The sequence below is a fragment of the Eretmochelys imbricata genome, chromosome 21 (genome assembly GCF_965152235.1).
Source record: "Eretmochelys imbricata isolate rEreImb1 chromosome 21, rEreImb1.hap1, whole genome shotgun sequence".
Lineage (NCBI taxonomy): Eukaryota > Metazoa > Chordata > Testudines > Cheloniidae > Eretmochelys > Eretmochelys imbricata.
In genome coordinates this window covers 10,628,859-10,649,404 of record NC_135592.1, presented here as the reverse complement: position 1 = coordinate 10,649,404, position 20,546 = coordinate 10,628,859, and the positions used below count along the sequence as shown (strand labels likewise).

The 20,546-nt window shown below is 51.7% G+C and overlaps 1 protein-coding gene across 7 annotated transcripts; it reads left to right on the top strand.

The window, feature by feature from the left end:
• The first annotated feature begins 7,962 nt into the window (after positions 1 to 7,962).
• On the top strand, positions 7,963 to 20,348 carry SMIM29 (small integral membrane protein 29). 7 transcript variants are annotated; one of them, XM_077839088.1, is made up of 7 exons: positions 7,963 to 8,076; positions 9,328 to 9,439; positions 10,238 to 10,288; positions 12,008 to 12,196; positions 13,661 to 13,686; positions 14,515 to 14,620; positions 19,275 to 20,348. In XM_077839088.1, the coding sequence occupies exons 4-7, from the start codon at positions 12,086 to 12,088 to the stop codon at positions 19,335 to 19,337; spliced, it is 306 nt and encodes a 101-aa protein (XP_077695214.1). In that variant the 5' UTR covers positions 7,963 to 8,076; positions 9,328 to 9,439; positions 10,238 to 10,288; positions 12,008 to 12,085; the 3' UTR covers positions 19,338 to 20,348. The 7 variants fall into 7 exon arrangements, with proteins under 7 accessions (XP_077695214.1, XP_077695217.1, XP_077695219.1 ...); XM_077839091.1 differs by having other exon boundaries at positions 10,238 to 10,289; positions 12,000 to 12,196; XM_077839093.1 differs by having other exon boundaries at positions 10,189 to 10,288.
• Positions 20,349 to 20,546: the final 198 nt, after the last annotated feature.

Below are 20,546 nucleotides of genomic sequence, written 5' to 3'. Positions count from 1 at the left end.
TTGGAATTACCTGCCGTGGGTTTGCAGTTGCTGCATGTCAGGAGCAGCCTGGTGCCTGGTTTATTGTTGTTTCCTCTTTTGGAGCTCCAGATTCTGGATTTGCTTCCTGCGAAGCTGCTGAAAGACTTGAATGAGGGGCTGCCCATGGCCATCACGCTCTCCCTCTCTGAGGGAGGCAGGCTGGTTTATTCCTCATCTTATGTTGACGCCCCAGTGGCGCTAAATCCTTCAGGGCAGGGGACGGTCGTTTTGTTTTGTGGTTTGTACAGCACCGAGCACAATGGGGTTCTGCTCCATGCCTGGAAATTCTGGGTGCAAATATGGTATAAATAATAATGGCACTTAGGAGGAAACCCTGTCCTTCAAGCCTGTGCATTTAGTACCATGGGGAAAGGCAGAGGCTGGAGCCAAGAAAGCTGGGCTCCGTTCCCAGCTCTGCCACAGACTCCCTGTAGGACCTTGGGCAAATCACTTAAAACCCAGGTGCGCCCCTCTGGTTTCATGAGGGGACTGAGTTCCGCCAGTCTCTTCTGGGAAGAGTAGAAGAATGGGGAGGGGAGGCTGAGTCCAATGTCTTGCTCCCTGGGACCGCATAGAAGCCCCTCAGCCAGGGCTCCGTATGTGACTGGTTCCCTGGGTGATGCAGGGAGAGAGCCAGGGGATGAACCTGGCATGGTTCCCTGGCTCACCCCAGGGGCTTCCATGTGGAAATCCAAGCGGGAGTGACTTGGCAGCTGGGGGAGTAAGGCTGGCACTGGGGTTTATTTGGTTTGCTGCTGGTTTGTCTGTTTTTAACTGTGGAATCTCCAAGCTGTGGAGGATTTCAAATAAAATGCAACCCCCTCACCCCCGGCCCCATCTTGGAGCCAGGAGTCCAAGCTGTCACGCTGCCCTGCGGCGTGGGACGAGGCCCACACAGGATAGAGCTCATACCTAAGGCCACGGGTTATGCAGGCACCACTCTCACAGCAATCGAGATTCACACACAGACTACAGCCCCCTAGGCACAACAGGAGGGGAAATTCTGCCCTGCTACCCCCATACAGCCCCACTGAAAGGGACTCTGAATCAGGACGCCTGGGTCCGCTTCCTGGCTCCACCATAGACATTCTGCAAAGAGGGAGGAGCTCTTTGGGCCGCCTTGGCTCATGCAGGATTGCTGTGGGGGAGAGGGCTGCAGAAGGCGAGTGGGGAACCCGAAATCAGTGGCCCGTTCTGAAAGGGTTGGCCTGACCCTCCATGCCTCAGTTTCCCCATCTGTAAAATGGGAGCGATACTGGCCTCCCTGCCAGGGTGTGGGCAAGCCCAGCGTGCTAACGTTTGCTAGCTGCTCAGTGGCCGCATGCCATAGAAATCACCATAAGTAGCCTAGGCAGGCGGGCGTGGCCGAGGGCAGAATTTCTTACGGCGTCCGTTGAACGGAGACAGGTTCTCGTGCTGAGTTCGCTGATATCTGCAGCCCCCTCCGGCGCACTCCCTGGCTTCTCCCAGGGCTGTCCCGCACCTTGGGCCTTTCGGTTCTAGGCCGAGGCTCTAGTACAGCAAATTCCTACCTCGCCCCCAAGCCCAACCACCCCCATTCTCCCACGGCAGCCATGGGCTTGCTGTAGCAGGGTTGCTGCCTGGCACCTATTCTCTTCGCAGGATGCCAGTGATTCTCCATGAGGCCAGCTCGGTTATTCCTCACCGGCGCTTGTCTGGTCTCCCCAATGCCCACCTATTCCTTTGCAAAGACCCCCCCACCCTGCTTTGAAATGCCTGTGTGCTCTTGGGAGGGCTGGGTTCTTCTCCGCCTCGCGCTCTCCTTCCTCGTCTTTCCCTCGAAAGCCCCCTGCACGGCTCCTAGCATGGCTGCTGGCTTTCCGAGAACAGGATGCTGAGAGGCTTGTCAGCTCCTGCGGCCCCACCCCATTTTGCTTTATGGCTCCATTTCTCGTTTGACCCAGTTAGCGGTGCCATCTGGTGCCTCCGCGCCCGCAAAGAGGATTATGCAGCAGCCGGCAGGAGGGATGGGAACTTGTGCAAAGAGGCTCGCCCTCCTCCCCTGGCTAAGCTGAGGTGGGGGTTGGGTGCTGCGGGGAGGATCCAGGCTTGGGCTCCCGTGCGAGACGGCGAAGATAATCGGCTGGCACGTTTGTGCATCTCCCCGGTGCAGCACAGAGGGCTACCCAAATTCTGCCAGGCCAGCTGTATAGAAACAACCCGGTGCACTTTCCACCTGGCGTTCATTATCTAAGCTCGAACCCCACCCCGGGAGCTGGGGGAGTATCAGTTCCATTTTGTTTTACAGGGGGAAACTGAGGCATAGAGAGGTTGCAAAAAGAAAAGGAGGACTTGTGCCACCTTAGAGACTAACAAATTTATTTGAGCATAATATTTCGTGAGCTACAGCATCCGATGAAGTGAGGTGCCACTCTAAGGTGCCCCAAGTCCTCCTGTTCTTTTTGTGAATACAGACTAACAGGGCTGCTACTCTGAAACCTGGCATAGAGAGGTTGGTTCGTTTTCAATGTCCTGCCCCAGATCACGGAGTGAACCACTGAGCCAGGAAAACAAGCCAGTTCCACTTCCCAGGCCCACTAGATAACAATTCCTCCCTACAGATAGCTTTATTCACTACTTCAGTACAGCCACTCATGTGGAAGGCAGCGGCTGTTTGACAGAGCATAGCAACAGTGCAGAATAGGGCAGAAAGTGGAGAATGCCAGTGCCAGTGAAACTGCCAGGGGATTTTAAGAAGGCAGAAGAGATGTCCTGTCAGGACGCTTCGGCTCTTGCAAACAGTGCGATTGCATTATGAATGCTCCCAGGAGAGCAGGAGCCTGGGTTTATGTCTCCTTTGAAAGGTGGCACCTGGTAACAGCGCGGCACTCCCTAATGACACACACTGGGACCCCGGAGACGGTCTAGAGCTGCGTGAATCGGGGGGAAATATTCTCTGCTTGTTTCTGTTTGAATGCCAACGCACATTGGCATTTGTCCGCCGTTGTGATTTCTTTTCGTGTCCTTCAGTGCTTAAGCTTTACTCGCATGTGCGCAAGGAGATGACCCGTCTGGACCTGTGGTTAAGGCACTGCAGTCAGGAGACTCTTGATACTGATACTGCCATGGACTTTCTGGGTGACCTTGAGCAAGTCACTTTATCTCTCTGTGTCTAAAATAGGGGTGATACTTCCTTTCTCCCACCCTTTGCTTTGGGGGCAGAGAGTCTCTCTTAGTGTCTGTAGCACAAGAGGGCCCTGATCTAAGCGCTATGGTGGTAACACACTGAATAAGATGCTCACAGAAGATGGATATAAAACTTGAATGTTTGCCAAAGGCGCATTGTAGATTCACTGGTAAAATTTCCCGTTTATGTGGTGTTGGTCAGTTACATAAATCATCCACTCAAGGAAGGGAAACAAGGCCCCATGTCATTATGATCACTACCCAATGCAGTGCAAATTATGAATAGCTGCTGCATGGCATTTGTGAGCAATAGGCAGGCCAAGTCTGATTCCCTGAAGAAATTTGCACATCATGGTGGTTAGCTAATGAATTTGAGAATCTCATGGCCAGGGCATTAAGCCAAAGTTTCTGATTAAACGATTCATTGTGAATTATTCGCTGTCAGATACTGATGGGGTGAATTGTGCAACCTATTGAATTGCCAACACCACCTGAGCTTTCCCTGAAGGGCATCTGACTGCAGCTTTGGTCCAGCCTTATGAAATTAAACAAGATTGGAGCCTGCGGTGGAACTAGCTGAGATCTCTCCAGCTAGTCTTGTCCATTTTCCCTTTGGTTCCCTGTGACCCTTTAGGAGCTGGGGGAAGGTTGCAGAGATGTGCGCGTGTTAAGGAAAGCAACAGTTTGCAAGAACCATGCAAACTTGGCAGCTGCTGGTAGAAGCAGCCAGTCTCTGCAACATACCCCGAAGACAGCTGGAGGGAGGGAGTGATGGCTGATGCAGGCTGCCATTTGTGTTGCAGGGTCAGTTTCCAATAATGTTCAGAGCAGCTCAACAGTTTGTCCAGTCTGCTCTCCTGTCTCTAGCAGCAGCATCTCCCAGATATTTCAAAGGAAGGTGGTGGTGGTGGGGAAATAAACACAAGGCACCAGACCAGGGGTCCAATATACTGTATCCCAAAGGGAACCCTGACCCCAGCTGGAGAACAGCTCATGCCTTGAAGCATGAGAATGGAAAGTCTGGTCATCTTGGCTACGGTGCCTGCAGATGCCATCACTATTCTAGTGCTGTTCATTCACGCTAGTGGGAAGTGACTGAAAGGCACTAGCCGATCCGATTGGTAGCAGGGCAAAGGAGAATCAGGCTCCTTCTGCCTTATTTTCTTTGTATTCTCCTAAACCATTTGCTGCCCTCATACCCTGCAGCAGTGAGTTTCCCTGGCTAACAATGTGGCATCTGAAATAGCTATAAGTAAGCTTGGAAGGATTAGTTTTTATTGATCCATGTTGGTAAAGGCCGACGTCACTGTACACACACAAACTGACGAAACAATATTTCCATCCACCGTAATCACAATGTACAGTGAGGCAAAGTAAGAAAAACGCTGCTTGGGAACTTATTAGGGATTGATTTGAGGATATTCACTTGGTATATGTTGACATGTGCTGTTGATAATTTGTGCTTTAATGGTTATAAAGCTTTAACTTTGACTCGCAATGCCTACTGTCATTAAATACATAATGTCTTGCCCCTCCCCCCGAATTTCATGCAACTGTGAACATGTAAATCAATAAGAAAATGCTTAAAAATAAATATCTATTGTATCTGTCGAAATGATAAGAAAATAAAAATAAAATTCTTCCAAGCCTAGGTATATGTTCCTCTTAGAATAGTTTCCTAGCTGTTGCTGTTTACATGTATAAAGATAATTCTCTTTTTACTCTTGAACCCTCCTTCTCCATAACAGAGTGTCAGCATTTTCCACTTCCCCATCTTAAGTTTGACACTGAATTTGGTCCATGCATGCACTGAAATTCAGTTATTGTCCCATCCACACAGTGCTTTAGGCACATCAGGTCTGACAAAGCATGGGATTAATCTGTGGAGCTCCATGGGAGTGGATTTACGCCAGCTGACGGTCTGGCCTGGCGAATGAGAGAGGATCAAAAGAGCTCAGAAGAACAGAGACCCCTGCTGGTCTGGACGGTTTTAAGCCACGGGGTGCATAGGCTGTGGAGCATGCAGACTTTTCAAGGAGCCTGAGCCTCAGGTTGAATTCCCCATAGGTTGCACGCAGCCCTGTGTGGATGTCTGAGCTCATAAGCCATGTCCGTGTGCCTGTGGTGGGTGCATGCTCCTCCTTTTGAATCTGCTTGAGAAGACACATGGCATTTCCATTCAGACCTGTTAGCGCTGTGTTTGCCTTCTTGACATGCATGTTAAGGTCAGAATAACCAACTGACACGGTCCTGTCTACACTGTAATCTCTGTCTAGAATCTATAACACAGTAGTCCTCCCACATGGATAAACTCAGTTTGCTCTGCAGAGTAGATAGGACTGAGACAGACTCTCAAACCATGCCACCACGTTGGACACCCCCAAAGCGAGGGAGGTATCATCCCCATTTAACACATAGGGAAACTGAGGCACAGCGGTGATGTGTCACACAGGCAGTCACTGGCAGAGCTGGGGAGGTGGAACCCAGGTGCCCTGACTTTAACCCACTTCTCCTGTGCATTAACCTTGAGACTATGCTTTCTCCCATTCCACAGTTGCTCTTCATGTCCTGCCTACGCTTGCCAGAGCTATTGCCTTGACTACAGATTCCCTGAGGCTGGCTCTCTGCCTCGTGAACACGTTGGTTTTGAAGCATCTGGCCAGGAGCCAATCAGCGCTATGTGAAGAGTGGAGACATCTCCCAGTGGGATAAGGCCGATAACATAATGGGGACATCGGAGGATCTGCCCTCTCCTTGGCATGCAGATCTCTCAGGCGCACAGGGACAGGGAATGTCCAGGGAACGTCAGACTGGCATGTCCTGGCATTCCAACCAGAAAGACTTGGCAAGCCCAGGCGTAGCGTAATGCGGTGTCTGCCAGAGGCAGGTGGCCTCCTCCCCACTGCCATGGACTCTTCGAATGCTGCTTTAATCAAGGAGAGAATTCCCTCTCCCAAGGAAACTGCAACCCAGCCTGGTCTGAATGGCAGGGCCAGAATTCCAATTAGTGGGGAATCCAAAGAGAAGAGTCACAACATGGTGGCCGGGGAGGAGGGAGTTTCAAGTGAGGTCCCTACATCCCTATGGAGGCATCCAAATAAGTGGCCTGATTTCCAGAGATGACCAACACCCCACAACTCAGTGGCAGTCATGGGGCTCTGTGGGTGCTTAATCCCTCTGGAAATCAGGTCTCTTATTTATGTGCTGAGATAAGGATATAGGTGAATAATTTTAAGCATCCAAGTTTGAAGACTTCAGCCACCGTCTTTGATTCAACTCAGCCGTTCCTTGATTGCTAGTACAAGAAAGACACCCCTGTGGCTTTGCTGTCATGAGCTCTGTACTAGCCTGATTTGCAAAGGGGTGTAGAGCCCTCTACCTGCATTAACTTCAGCGAGAGTTATGGGCACTCAGCTTCTTGAAAAATGAGCCCCAAATTGGCCTTTGACACCTCTGCCCCCAAGCTCTCAGGAGGAAGGGACAGCAGACTTAGCTCTGGGCCATTGAAAGCTCCTGGATCTGTGCTGTAAGCATCTCCCATGTTACAGGATCTGGTGATGACACGATAGTCACCTGATGTAGTTAAAGCAGGGTATAGAAGGGACTGAACAAGGTGTTAACAGGGTCCACAATTTAGGGACCGTGGATGCTGCAAGGCCAAACCATGTGTTAATTGGGCTGGACACAACTGTGTTGCAGCTGGATCTGAGGATGCAGTACTAGTTTCTGTAGTGAGGAGGCTTAGAGATGGGCACAGAGCACTGAGGTGATATGTGCTATGGGGCTTGGAGATATGATATGGAACCTCATGGACTATTGGGCCGTCTGTGGCACTGGGCCTTGGAGACCATTTGTTAGGACACAGGATGGGGCCACAGAGCCGGCTGGGGGTCCCCTACTGCCCTATGGCCTTTGCCAGTTGGCTGAGGATGGGGTGGAAGACCTGCAGTTGAGGGACATTTAAAGCTTCTCCATTATGTCTGCCCTGAAGTCTTTGTTGGATTCTACCCATCCTTCCCACAAGTAGGAAAGTCCAGCTCCTCCCAGGAGATCCCTGGTTTTCTCCTCCTCGTGGCCATGGAGGTATGTCAGATAGCTCACCACGCGATAGCTGGAAGGCATCTCCCCTCATCCCTCCCATGGAGCAGTCTCAGGATGCTGACCCGAGCTGGGTGGCAGTGGGGCGCCACTGGACCCGCAGCAGCATCTGAGCCGAAGCAAGGGTGCGGCAGCAAGACCCATCGACGTCAGTGCCGGTGCCTACGGCCCGCCCGTGGCCCTGGGACGGCTACCACGCCCCCGTGGCACTGAGTTCATCCGGAGGTGGGAGGGACCTTAGGCCCGGGCGAGGCGGCAGCAGCCCTGGCGAAAGGAGGGACCCTGCCCCAGAGAAGCCTGCAGGGCACAGTGCACCGAACGGCTCCCTCGCTGCTGCCAGAGCCCTGGGCTGACAGTGCCTGGTCCCCTGCTGTAGCCGCGTGCTGCCCCTTCTCCCCACCGCAAGACCCCCCCCTCCCCCGGCTGGTGTGAACCTGACAGCCCCCCCAACCTGACAGCACCTCCCCGGGGGGGGCTGCCCCACTGCAACCCCTTCCCAGCCCGCCCAGGGCTACTGGGGCAACAGCTCCTCCCAGGCCTTCTTCCCTTCCCTCCTCCTCCTCCTCCTCCTCCTCCTCCCTGCCCCTGATCGCCCCCGTCGCTGGCCGGCTCACCCTGGCCGCGGAGGCGAGCAGCTGCTGCCCCCTGCCGACTCCCCGCTGCACCAGCAGCCGCCCCCGCCGGCCCCGCCCCGCCCCCTGCCCGGCCCCGGCCGAGGCCCCGCCCCGCCGCGGCCGGCTGTCAGTCATGCGCCTCGGGGCCCTTCCGGATGGGTGGGGCGAGGAGGGGGTGCGCGGGGCCGGGCGGCAGGTAAGGGGCTGGCGCTGGCCGGAGCTCGTGGCATGCAAAGGTGGGGGCTGGAGGGTGGCAGCAAAGGGAGTGGGGGGGCCTGGGGGTGGCAGCGAAGGGAGAGGGGACGCAGCAGGGCAGAGGGAGGGTCTGGGGGTGGCAGCGAAGGGAGTGGGGGCAGGGCGGGGGGGGACGCAGCAGGGCAAAGGGGAGCTGGGGGGTGGCAGCAAAGGGAGAGGGGGTGGGGTAAAGGGGAGCTGGGGGGTGGCAGCAAAGGGAGGGGGGTAGGGTGGGGCGCAGTGGGGTAAAGGGGGGCTGAGGGGGGCAGCAAAAGGAGAGGGGGCAGGGCGGGGGGACATAGCAGGGCAAAGGGAGGGTCTGGGGGTGGCAGCGAAGGGAGTGGGAGCAGGGCGGGGGGGGACGCAGCAGGGCAAAGGGGAGCTGGGGGGTACCAGCAAAGGGAGAGGGGGCAGGGCAGTGGGGACACAGCAGGGCAAAGGGAGGGTCTGGGGGTGGCAGCAAAGGGAGAGCGGGCAGGGCAGGGGGGATTCAGCAGGGCAAAGGGAGGGTTTGGGGGTGGCAGCGAAGGGAGTGGGAGCAGGGCGGGGGGGGACGCAGCAGGGCAAAGGGGAGCTGGGTGGTGCCAGCAAAGGGAGAGGGGGCAGGGCAGGGGGGACATAGCAGGGCAAAGGGAGGGTCTGGGGGTGGCAGCAAAGGGAGAGCGGGCAGGGCAGGGGGGATTCAGCAGGGCAAAGGGAGGGTCTGGGGGTGGCAGCGAAGGGAGTGGGAGCAGGGCGGGGGGGGGACGCAGCAGGGCAAAGGGGAGCTGGGGGGTGCCAGCAAAGGGAGAGGGGGCAGGGCAGGGGGGACATAGCAGGGCAAAGGGAGGGTCTGGGGGTGGTAGCAAAGGGAGGGGGGCAGGGCAGGAGGGACACAGCAAGGCAAAGGGAGGGTCTGGGGGTGGCAGCAAAGGGAGAGGGCATGGGGTAAAGGGGGGCTGGGGGGCAGCAAAGGGAGAGGGGGCAAGGGGTGGGGTGTAGTGGGATAAAAACGAAGTGGAAGCTGGCAGGAGTGGTACTGGAAAGCGAAGGGTGGCCAGACTAGGGGAAGGCAGAAGTCTCTTTGGGGCCTGCAGCGGGACTGCAGGCGGGGTGGGTTAGGGGAAAGCGTAGCAAGCAAAGCACAGCACGCTGCAGGGATTGTCCACTAGCTCACAGAGTTTTCTGGTAGGGCTCGAGTTTGAGCCTGTGCTTTTTCTTCCTCTGGACCCAGCTGTAGGGCTTCGCAAAGCCTCCCTGAGCGGGTGATGAACGCAGCTCGGGAGTGACACCTTGCCAGCAGCAGCCGTTGCACACACTGCCCAAGCGCTGTGGAGTTTTTGGTGGTGAGCAGGGCATGCGCTAACAACGGGGGACCTGGGAGGGGGTGCTATGTGTAAGGGGATGGAGAACACTGCGGGTAAAGGGGGACACTGCCACCAGGTTAAAAACGATAAAGCCCCCTAGCTCAGTACCAATAACCCTATAGATAACTAAGTTCTAAACATCTATTCATTTCTCAATATGCATGCAGGCCCTGATCCTGCAATGGACTCCATCCCAGCAGATCCCTGCTATAGGGGGTCAAAAGGCTGATACCTGTTTCAGGATTTTAGAGCTTTATTCATTGCATTTCTTTTTTGCTTGGGCAATGCAGGCTGACTCCTATGAGTCTCGTGCGTACATAAGATAGATGTTACAATTCTATTTTTTTTTTCTGTATTGCCTTTGAGTACAGGGAGACTCCAGGCCCATCTGCTACGGTGTCCGTTCCAGATGGGCTTTAAGGGCGAGTCTGAGTGCTGTCTTTTGTGCAGACTTTACATTCGTTCTTTCTTTGTTGGGCTTTTCCCCCCCAAATCTGAAATAAGCCTTCAAGGTTTGTAAGTCATCTGTGCTCTGTCTGGGGGATACAGCACCACAGAAATGTAGGGATGGAAAGGACCTCAAGAGGCCACCTGTTCCATCCCCCCCCACGCTGAGGCAGGGGTAAGTAAATCATGGATACTAGGATTAATGATACCATGGCCTAGTACTGTGGGGTTTGGGCTGCTGGTGGAGAATGTTTGCATCCAAGCACGACAATATTTCTTAGGACCATTCTGCCTTCTTTCCCCCAAACCTGGCTCTCGACTGGCTGCCAGCATTCCTTCAAAGGAGGAGAGACCAGATCGTGGATTTAGAAGCTCTTTGGGGTACAGACTTTTTTTTGTTTTGTTTTTTGTATAACACCTAACACAATGGGCTCATGGGCCATCATGAGGTGCGACGGTAATACAAACAATAAACAGTGGTGGGGCCTGGGATGAGTCCTGCACAGGACTCTGTCAAGCTGCTCCCTGTGGCTCTTTGGGTAATTCCCTGTAGCAGATAAAGGCCCATTGTGCTCTTCTGAGATGCATCTTCATGGCTGTTTGGTGCGTAAGGGCTTCCAGAGTGTCTCCTGACTCCAGAATGCTCGGGGGTCTGCTCCCAAGCCAAGGTCTGGCCTTTGCTGTTGATTTCAATGTGTGTCTTTATCCATCTCAAGAGAGTTTTTGTCTGTGCTGCGTATTGCAAACTCGTGCTCTGAGATACTTGTCCACGGCAGAGATTCTTTCATGGATTAAGCTGCTGGGGGAGGTCTTTGCACTCACGGAGGAGAGATTTGAGACAGAGTTGAGCTGTTTTTCCCCCTCCTCCCCACCTGCAAATGGCGCATTGTTAATTATTATTTGTATTACCGCTGCACCCAGGGCTCATTGTGCTAGGGGCTGTGAGCTGTCTCTGAAGCGATGTCCTCATCTGGGTGTTTCTGTGGGAGCAGTGATGCTGTGAAGATGTGTTGGCATTTCCTTGAGCCTAGTGCTGTTATTGGTGTCAGGCTAATGCCTAGTGTTCCAGCTGAGATCAGGGCCCTGGTGTGCTAGGAGCTGTATGTGCATGAAGTGAGGAATGGTGCTTACGATCTAAATAGGTGAGACAGACAAAGGGGAGGTGAAACAAAGCATTAACATCCCCGTCTTATAGGTGGGGAACTGAGGCACAAAGAGGGCGACTTGCCCAAGGTCATACAGGAGTCAGTGGCATAACAGGGAACTGAACCCAGGTCCCAAAGGCCAGTGCCTAAACCACAGGCCCGTCCCCTCTCTCTAGTAGATGCAGCGGCACGACAGGGTGGTGGCGAGGGGTGTGGGCTTCAATCCCTGCCCAGGTTGCAGGCTGATATTACCTAGCACTGCGGAGGGCTGTTTCCTTCTCTGGCACCTTTCCTCTCAGTGCCTCATAAACGTTACCAAGGGTGAAGGGAGGCGTATCATCCCCGTTTTAACTGATGGGGAAACTGAGAGAGGTGACTGGCCCACATTTGCACCGGGGCCGACTCTGTCTTGGGCAAATCACTTCCCCCTATTTTTTGCCTCCCCATCTGTCAAAATGGGGGTGAAGTTACTGATGCAGAGGGCTTGGGGCTCTGTGGCTGGGCCGTGTTCTCTGAGCACATTGAAGCATTGGAAAGCAGATGCTCAGCGAGTGCAGGCTTGTTTTTAAATGTGCCGTTTCCCTATGCAGCATGGGTAGCTTTTTAAAGTATCCCTTTCCTGAGTGCATTACTCATGCTCATAGGTTTAAACGCTAAGGATCCGATCCCTTACCTGCTACTCCTTCCCTTGACCCTAATGGGCATTGGGTGGGGTCTGAAGCAACCCGCTAGGCTACATGCCAAAGGCTTGAATATGTTTCCTCTGCGGGAATCAGCCGTCATGGTCAGTCTGTGACTAACTCATGACTCGTGTTATACGCCATGGTACCAATTTGGCAGCTTCACATCCTCCACCCCCCCTCCCCCCCGGCTGGAATTTGGCAGCTGAATGGGAGAAACTGATTTGCATCTTAAATCTACCCTCTTGTTTTGATTGTTTGTTTATGGCCGAGAGGGTCAGCCAAGAGGTTGTCTTCCCGATGAAGATCGGAGCCACCCCTCTGTCTCCTCTCGAGCAGCTGCATCCGATGCAATGAGTAACACGACCACTCCCACCTCCGCCGGGACCTCCAGCGACTCCTTGGTAGGGTATGTCCTGGTGCCCTTCTTCCTCATCACCGTCGTGGGCATCGTTGTGGTGGTGGTAAGAAACTTGTTTTTGTTTGGAAGAGTTCAGCCTGCCCCCATGGTGTATAGATGCGATCCTCTAGGTCGCTGGTTCAGATCCACGTCATTGACCAAAAGTTGTAACTGCCTTGGTGGCTGCTGGTCCCAGTGTGGATCATGCTACAGAAACGATCCCCTCTCATTGGGAGCTCCGGCAGAGACCAAGGGCTGAATGGGCCCCATGGAGACCACACTCCCCTCTTGCCCCTAGACGTGTTCTCTCCAGGTTGGGGCTGACCTATGCTGGTGTGTGATGAGCTTGAGTTGCTGCTGCCTGGGCCATCCCTGCTCTGTGGCTAGAGGATGTCAGTCCACCTGAGGGGTGGCTGTGTGAGGCCTTTCCCCAGTGCTGACATCCCCAAAGAGTTGGGGAGTGTGAGATCCGGGAGGGCGTGGTTCCCTGCTGGCCTGGCAGAATCTGCCCTGTCGGTACAGTGCCTGGTGGCTTCTTGTCTCTGACCTTTGGCTGATTGCTGGGAGGGCACTGGGCATTTAAATGCAGACATGGAAGTGCCTCGACTCTCTTTCTCAGTCGCTAGTGGCCTCCCCAAACACCTGACTACATCTTAGCTCCTTAGAGCTGGGCTGGCCCAGGCAGCTTGCTCAGTCGAAGAGCTCAAATCTAAAACCAAAACCCGAGAGATCCTCCTGCCCCAAACAGTTTTGTTCGAATCGAGGAGGGGAGACCTGGGGTGGGGTTGCATGTGAAGGGAGGATTCATTGTAAGTGGGCAATGATGGGCCAAAGACCATCCCCGGGGTGGTGTCTTGTAGACTATAAGTAGGGTGAGGGGATTGGAGGGCTTTTTTAAATTTTTTTTTTAAAGGAAGTGTGTTCTAGCTTGACCACAAGGCATGGACTCAATGCAGGAATCATTGGGTGAGGTTCTCTGGCCTGGCCTGTGCAGGAGGTCAGAGCAGAAGGTTCTAATGGTCCTTCCTGGCCTATGGTAATGGGGTACAGAGCCTTTCGCCTCTGCCAGCGGGATGGGTACTGCTTGCAGGCCACCCAGCAGCTGTCTGTGAAATGGGCGGATTTATCTGCTTCCTGCTGAACATGTGTCCGGATCACAAATCAGATGCCAATGCTGGCAGCTTGCTAGCAGTGGAATGGACTAGAGAGACCGTGCTTCTTTGGAACCGGCTCTTCTCAAGTGGCCAACCCCTCGCTAACACCCAGCGCCAGCGTCTCCAAAGAGCTCAGCCGCCAGTGTGCGGAGCTGTCCTGAAAATCTGGCTTCAGGTGCCTGGAGACCTCCAGCTAGAGGTTGTGGCCCACTGACGGGGCGATATAGGAGAAAGATAGTGCTGCCACCTTCCGAATGGAGGTCTCTAGGGCTGGCCAGGCCCTTTCATTAGGGCCAAACTCAGCTTAAATGTGATAACGCCAACCGATGGGCTGTGTTCCTGTTCACTACATGCTTTTTTCCCCCCCACTGCAGATGATGTACATTCAGAAGAAGAGGAGGTAAGTGGCTAAGTCTGGGGGCTGCTGGTGTGTTAGGAGGGGACGTCTGGGTTTGCTTTGGCTGGAGAAGAGTGGTGGTCATATGGCATCTGCAGCATTGGCCTAGCTGGAGATAGTAGAGTAGATCCAGACTCACTCGGGGGAAGCATTTGTGTGTCTGGGAGAGAACTCAATGGCTGTAGTCACTTGGTCCCTTTAGATTTAGGGTCTCCCCCCTAGATCAGGAATGGTGCTAAAGGAAGGGAGGGTGTGCAGTGAGAATTAACCTCTGTCCCCATGGTCTGTCCATGTCCACCTTCTGTGGCAATGAGTATCTTCCACCTGACTTGGATACTTGGCTCTGTGACACCACATCCTTTGTGTGCGGCTATGACCTGCGGTGGCAATAGCTGTGGGCTCAAACGCTGCAGTCCTTGCACGGGCCAAACTCCCATTGACTTCAGCGTGCTTGGTCCCAGCGTGCTAGGCGCTCCGCTGCCCCGAGGAGCTTAGACCCGAGTGTAAGAGGCGACAGCAGGTGGATTGAACAAAGAGATGGGGGAGGAGCGTGAGGTAACAGCAAGCTGGTAGCTTTGAATGAGGAATGAGTGCTGGCTTTGGCCCATGGGCTCTAGACCTGGGGTGAGATTTTCAAAGCCGTTTAAACATTCAAATTAAGGCAAGGAAGGTGTCTACATCCCCTAGGCGGCTCTGGAAATCTCAGCCCCCATGACTGTCCCGCCTCCTCTGCTGGCCGTGTGACCCTATTGTCAGCATCAGTCTTTGGTCCATGGCGGGGCTGCGGGTTCCCAGAGCAACCTCGCAGTCCCCTGTCTCTGCCTGCGTCAGGTTTGACAGGTTACGTCATCACCTGTTACCGATGTACAGCTACGACCCCGCGGAGGACCTGCACGAGGCTGAACAGGAGCTGCTGGGGGATCCAGACGACACCAAGGTGAGCTTCTCGGGTCCAGAGCCCATGTGCGAGGGCGGCTATGGATGGGTGGCATGAGCGGGCATGATGCCACTTGGAGCCAGGTGTCGGTCACGTTTGCTTTTGGGGTAACGTGCTTGTGAGTCAGGAGGATTGCCGGAGAGGAACATAGGGAGGCACTTTGGCAGGAGCAGCCTGGATGCTCGGTAATGTTCCTCATCCTATATCACCTGCTGTAGATCTGTCCAGGAAAGCACTGTGCATTCAGCTGTCTTGTACAAGAGACATGGGGGATGGGGTCTGAGCACAGGACCAGGATCAGTGCTTGAGTGACTAGTTAAGCGGGCCAGTAACAACCTTTCGGTGCCACTGTTGGCCTGTAAACACAGGGTGACTCAAGCTTCTGTGTAGTCTCCCAGTGAGCTTGCTCCTGGTGGTTAAGTCCTAAGGGCTGTTGTAAAATGCGAAGTTGAAAAGGTTCACTGTCAACTTGGCAAACCACATTTTTGGTCTGGAAATTTGTATCTAGTATTGTTAATGGTCACAGCGGAGATCACTATCACCAGAGTGTTAGCAGAAAAGTTGGGGGTTGTGGTCGAGAATCAGCTTGACAGGAGCTCCCGGTGTGACACTGTGACCAAAAGGGTTCGTACATCTTGGGATGCAGAAACGGGGATTTTGAGTAGGAGCAGAGAGCTTGTTTTACCTCTGCATTTGGCACTGGTGTGACTGCTGCTGGACTCCTGTGTCCAGCTCCGGTGCCCACAATTCAAGAAGGATGTTGATAAATTGGAGAGGTTTCAGATAGGAGCCATGAGAATGATCAATGGATCAGAAAACCTGCCTTATAGTCATAGATAGACTGAGCTTCTTGAGTCTATTTAGCTTAACAAAGAGAAGGTCAAGGAATGTCTGACTTGATCACAGTCTATAAGTGTCTACAGGAGGAACAAATATTTAACAATGAGCTCTTCACTCTAGCAGATAAAGGTTTAACATGATCCAAGGGCTGGAAATTGAAGCTAGACAAATTCAGACTGGAAATAAGGTGTTAAATTTTAACAGTGAGAGTAATTAACCATTGGAACAATTTCCCAAGGGTCGTGGGGGATTCTCCAGCACTGATCATTTTTCAAAGAAGACAGAATGTTTTCCTACAAGATCTGCTTTAGGAATTATTCTGGGGAAGTTCTCTGGCCTGTGTTACACAGGAGGTGATAATCACAATGGCCTCTCTCTGCATTGGAACCTATGAATATGTGAAATGAAATCGTCCTTTCTCTGGCAGCTCTTTCTGTGTAGTCAGTTCAAAGGATTTCCTCGGTATTGTCAGGACCCAACCTTGCAAACATTTTACCATGTAACTCATTGGGTCTATTCCCGGGTATAAAGTTACCTTTGTGTTTGCAACATTGGTATTTCCTCTGCTGAAAAGAGCCCTAAACTCTAACAAGAGAGCAGAAAAACCTTGTCATTTGATTTTCAAAGGATTTTAACAAGATATTCTTTTTAAAGGGGCTCTGTCAGAAACAGGATTTTTTTTGCACTTGGTCCATTTAAAAAAGAGAAATTCACGTTGATTGTGTTCCTTTAAATATCACTGCTGTTACTCAACAGGAACCATTGAATAGAAATGGAGGTATATTTTTAAAAATCTGGCTTCAGAAAAAAATATGAGGAAATACCCACTTGCCTCTCAAAAATGTGGTTTTGAAAACTCCTTCATCTGCTGTAACTAGAGCTTTGAACCATAATACTTCATAATACTGTGTGCAGTTCTGGTCTCCCATGTTTAAGAAGGATGAATTCAAACTGGAACAGGCACAGAGAAGGGCTACTAGGATGATCCGAGGAATGGAAAACCTGTCTTATGAAAGGAGACTTGAAGAGCTTGGCTTGTTTAGCCTAACCAAAAGAAGGTTGAGGGGAGATATGATTGCTCTCTGTAAATATATCTGAGGGATAAATACCGGAGAGGGAGAGGAATTATTTAAGCTCCGTACCAATGTGGACACAAGAACAAAGGGATATAAACTGGTCATCGGGAAGTTTAGACTTGAAATTAGACGAAGGTTTCTAACCATCAGAGGAGTGAAGTTTTGGAATAGCCTTCCAAGGGAAGCAGTGGGGGCAAAAGACCTATCTGGCTTTAAGATTAAACTCGATAAGTTTATGGAGGAGATGGTATGATGGGATGACATGATTTTGGCAACTAATTGATCTTTAAATATTCATGGTAAATAGGGCCAATGGCCAATGGGATGTTAGATGGGGTGGAATCTGAGTTACCACAGAGAATTCTTTTCTGGATATCTGGCTGGTGAATCTTGCCCCTATGCTCAGGGTTCAGCTGATTGCCATATTTGGGGTCGGGAAGGAATTTTCCTCCAGATTGGAAGAGGCCTGGAGGTTTTTCACCTTCCTCTGTAGCATGGGGTACGGGTCACTTGCTGGAGGATTCTCTGCTCCTTGAAGTCTTTAAACCATAATTTGAGGACTTCAATAGCTCAGACATAGGTGAGAGGTTTATCGCAGGAGAGGGTGAGTGAGATTCTGTGGCCTGCATTGTGCAGGAGGTCAGACTAGATGATCATAATGGTCCCTTCTTACCTTAATATCTATGAATCTATGAATTACCAGGATCAGTAAAAATCTGTACAAGATTTCTCCCTTTCTCAGATTGATCAGTCTGTCCTTTAAAATATGCCTGTAGTGACAGTGACCCCTGGGTGAAAGGAGGCTGCACAGTTGAGGGAATAAGTCATTGAATTGTGGGTCAGGAAAGCTGAGTTCTGTTCTCAGCTCTGTAATTGACCTGGCCGAGTGTCCTTCGCTTCTCTCTGACTGTTTCCCGATCTGTGAAATGGGAATAATATCAGGCTTTGTAATGTGCTTTGAGATCTATGGTTTAAAAGCCCTATATAAGAATTAAGCATTTATAGTAGTATTTTATTTATTATTTTATTATGCACTTGAAATATGTAGAACGTTCTGAATCTATAACTATTTAATGTAAAGCTCTCCAGAATAAAGTGGGCATATAGTGTTAAAAATCACATCTTAAAATAAATGAATTAATAATACTGTAGATTACTAAAACTGTACAGAAGTCCAGATCTGACTTTTCACCATTTCTACTGCTTTGCATTTCATTCCACTTGGATGATGAAAACAGGTCAGTTTCCCATTGTAGTTCTCTCGTGCTAGCCCAAGGCTGCAGTGTTTGGGTTGCAAATACAGCAGGGGAATTTTTAACTTAATTATATTGAATTTAAAAAACAACAACCGGCTTTCACAAAACCTAAATGTGGGGCCTCAAGCTCTAATTTAAAGGGTATAATGGACGGGGAGTTGAGAAGAGGCCAGGCGCTGGAGATAAACAACATCGGCCGTGTGGAAATTAGGTCAGTGATTCAGGCTGAGTGTGGCGTGGCTGATTACTGGGGGCGTGTTAGCGCTGAAATGATCACCAACAAAGCTGCATGATCTTGTTCAGGCCAGCTGTCCTAGGCATGAGCGTAATGCACTAGATCAAAACTAGAGGAAATTTAGATCAAAAGAGTTCAATCCTTGCCTGTTTCTACTAGGCCTTCTTAGTAAGGCCAGGTCTATACTAAAACATTGTCAAGCCAGCTATGTTGCTAAAGGGTGTGACAAATCCATGCGCTGGGTGATGTGCTTAAGCCGATCTATCTCCCGGTGTATGCAGCACTAGGTTGACGGAAGAATTCTACACTGGGGTTTAGGTCGCCTTACTATGCTCACGCTTCCGAGTAATGTATCTAGATTGACCTAACTTCATAATGTAAACCAGCCCATAGCACCTTTCTGAGCTAGACTGCTGATTCAAATCCTGCCTGGATCAGCAGCAAGCTGTGCATTTACTCTCTGGTGGCACTACGGTGCCCCCTGGTGAAATGAAGTGGTTTAGACTCAGTTCCGTTCCAAGCGGGCTAGTGTACACGCTACACAAACTTGTGGTGCTAATTTGGGGCCCCTTTTGCAAGCAGACTCAGCAGAGGCCATGATTTGACTGGCTCAGAGACTGACTCCTTTGGCCAGGGGAAAGGTGCTGGGGACATTTTTCCTGCGCTTGCCCATGTTCTGCCTGTTTGGTGCACAAACCGAAGGCTTGGGTCTGCAGGATTGTGTAGGTTTTACAGGGTGGTGAAAACTCATTTATGAAAATAACTGGTTTGGGCAGGCACTGTGGCTGTGATACTGGGCTTCAATTGAACTTTAAGGCATGTTTCATGAGAGAAACTGACCACTCCAGCTGATCTGGCTTCTCCAGCATCTCAAGAGCTGCCTCTTATTACATGCACTTGAGGAATGCTGTTTGCTGCTATGTCCTAGGCAGACAGCACCCAGAGTTTCTCCTCCTGCTGGAGACTGATGTATGGGATTTCCAGGTCATGACACATGTAGGGGGGGGGGAAGGAAAACCAGCCCCTCATGATACAGACTGTGTTTGTTTGTTTTCACCGCCTCAGTGGACCCTGGGAATTCCCGAGTTCTAATCCCGACGCCTTTCCCACCTCTGGCAAATCGCTTAATCTCTGAGCCTTGGTTTCCTTATCTGACCGAGAGGTTAACCCTGACCTTGCTTTTGTGCCCATGAAGGGGGGAATGCCTGGCACTTGGAAGGCAAATAAGCATGTATTGTTTGTTGCAGGTGATGCGAGGCTGGGGTGGATACCAGCCCCATCGGACTTCGCTCATGGACATGAAAGCGTAACGCAGCTCGGAGAGGCGACGTACTAACCACCTCCACCCCTCTCCCTTGTTGTCAATTTCTGTGCTAACGTCAAGTCCTCCCACCTGGAGTTAATTGTTAAAGCTCCATCCTCCATTTCGCTCTACTTCCACTCGCCTCTCCCCGTTCTGGGGCAGGTGGGTGTAGGCCCTGCCGGCTTTAGCTTCCGAGCATTGTCAGACCGTGCTGCAGCTGCCCCTGAGTGTGCCTGCCGGTGAAGCACTGAAGACATGAGCTGAATCTTGGGTTTGCACGTTTTGACCAGGAGCGGCTCTTTCCCCCTCTTGGTTGTGGATATAAAACCCTCTGAGCCTTTTCGCGTGGGCCCAGAAGAGAGGCTGTCGATCCTGAGAGTGTGTTGATGAAACTCCGTCGCTGGGTGGCTCAAAGACTCAACCCCAATAAACCCAGTTTATCGCAGCCTCCCCTTCAGTATAAGCCACTTAAAGCCAACACAGCTCTGGTATTGCAGATGCATCTGCTGACTGCACAGAGAACAAACCTCCTGCCATGCTGCCTATCTATTTATGCACGTGCTGGGCGTGTTACTTTGCGTGGGGGCAGTCCCATGCACAAATCTGATTGATTGTATCTCTTGCGCTCTCTGTATGGAGACTGTTGTTGAACTGTGCAGCTGGGGATCTTAATACCTAGTTTAATGGAGCCTTTGCTGCGATCTTGAAATAGCTGACAGCGAGCATTTGAAGCAGTCCTTTGATTCCAGTCACCCCAGGGCAGGGATGGGTCCAGTTTGCTTATGCAGTAAAAACAGGGTGCGTTTAGTAGAGCAAAAATGTCTGTCTCTGCATTCAGCCAAGAGGCCTTATGTATTTGCCAAGGAGGAGAAGTCTTCCTGGCACAAAAGCTACTGGATAGTAAAACAACCGAACTCTGTAATAGTTCAGCAAGGTGGATCTTTCTATGTGGGTGATTTTTGTATTCAATAGTAGCTCATCTCTATATTTTGTAAATAAAAAGGCACCATGAACATGAGTGTCTCTGGTAAGATCTCATCTTTTTTTTTTTTTGCTTTTTTTTTGGGGGGGGGTGGGTTATCTGCAGTTCCTGTCTTTCCGCTTAGAGCAGTCAAAACCCGTGCGAAGTGCAGCTTATGTTGTGTTAACCCTTTGTCAACTGCAGAGCTGGGCCTGGGATGTCCTGACTGAAGAGGAACTGTGTCCTCTGAGCAGA

What these genes read in the sequence shown, in the direction of transcription:
- SMIM29 (XM_077839089.1), top strand. Translation starts at nt 12,086, where the DNA reads ATGAGTAACACGACCACTCCCACCTCCGCCGGGACCTCCAGCGACTCC. An exon ending in TGGGCATCGTTGTGGTGGTG is followed by an intron (nt 12,197 to 13,660) that starts GTAAGAAACTTG and finishes CCCCCACTGCAG; the next exon opens with ATGATGTACATTCAGAAGAA. An exon ending in TACATTCAGAAGAAGAGGAG is followed by an intron (nt 13,687 to 14,514) that starts GTAAGTGGCTAA and finishes TGCCTGCGTCAG; the next exon opens with GTTTGACAGGTTACGTCATC.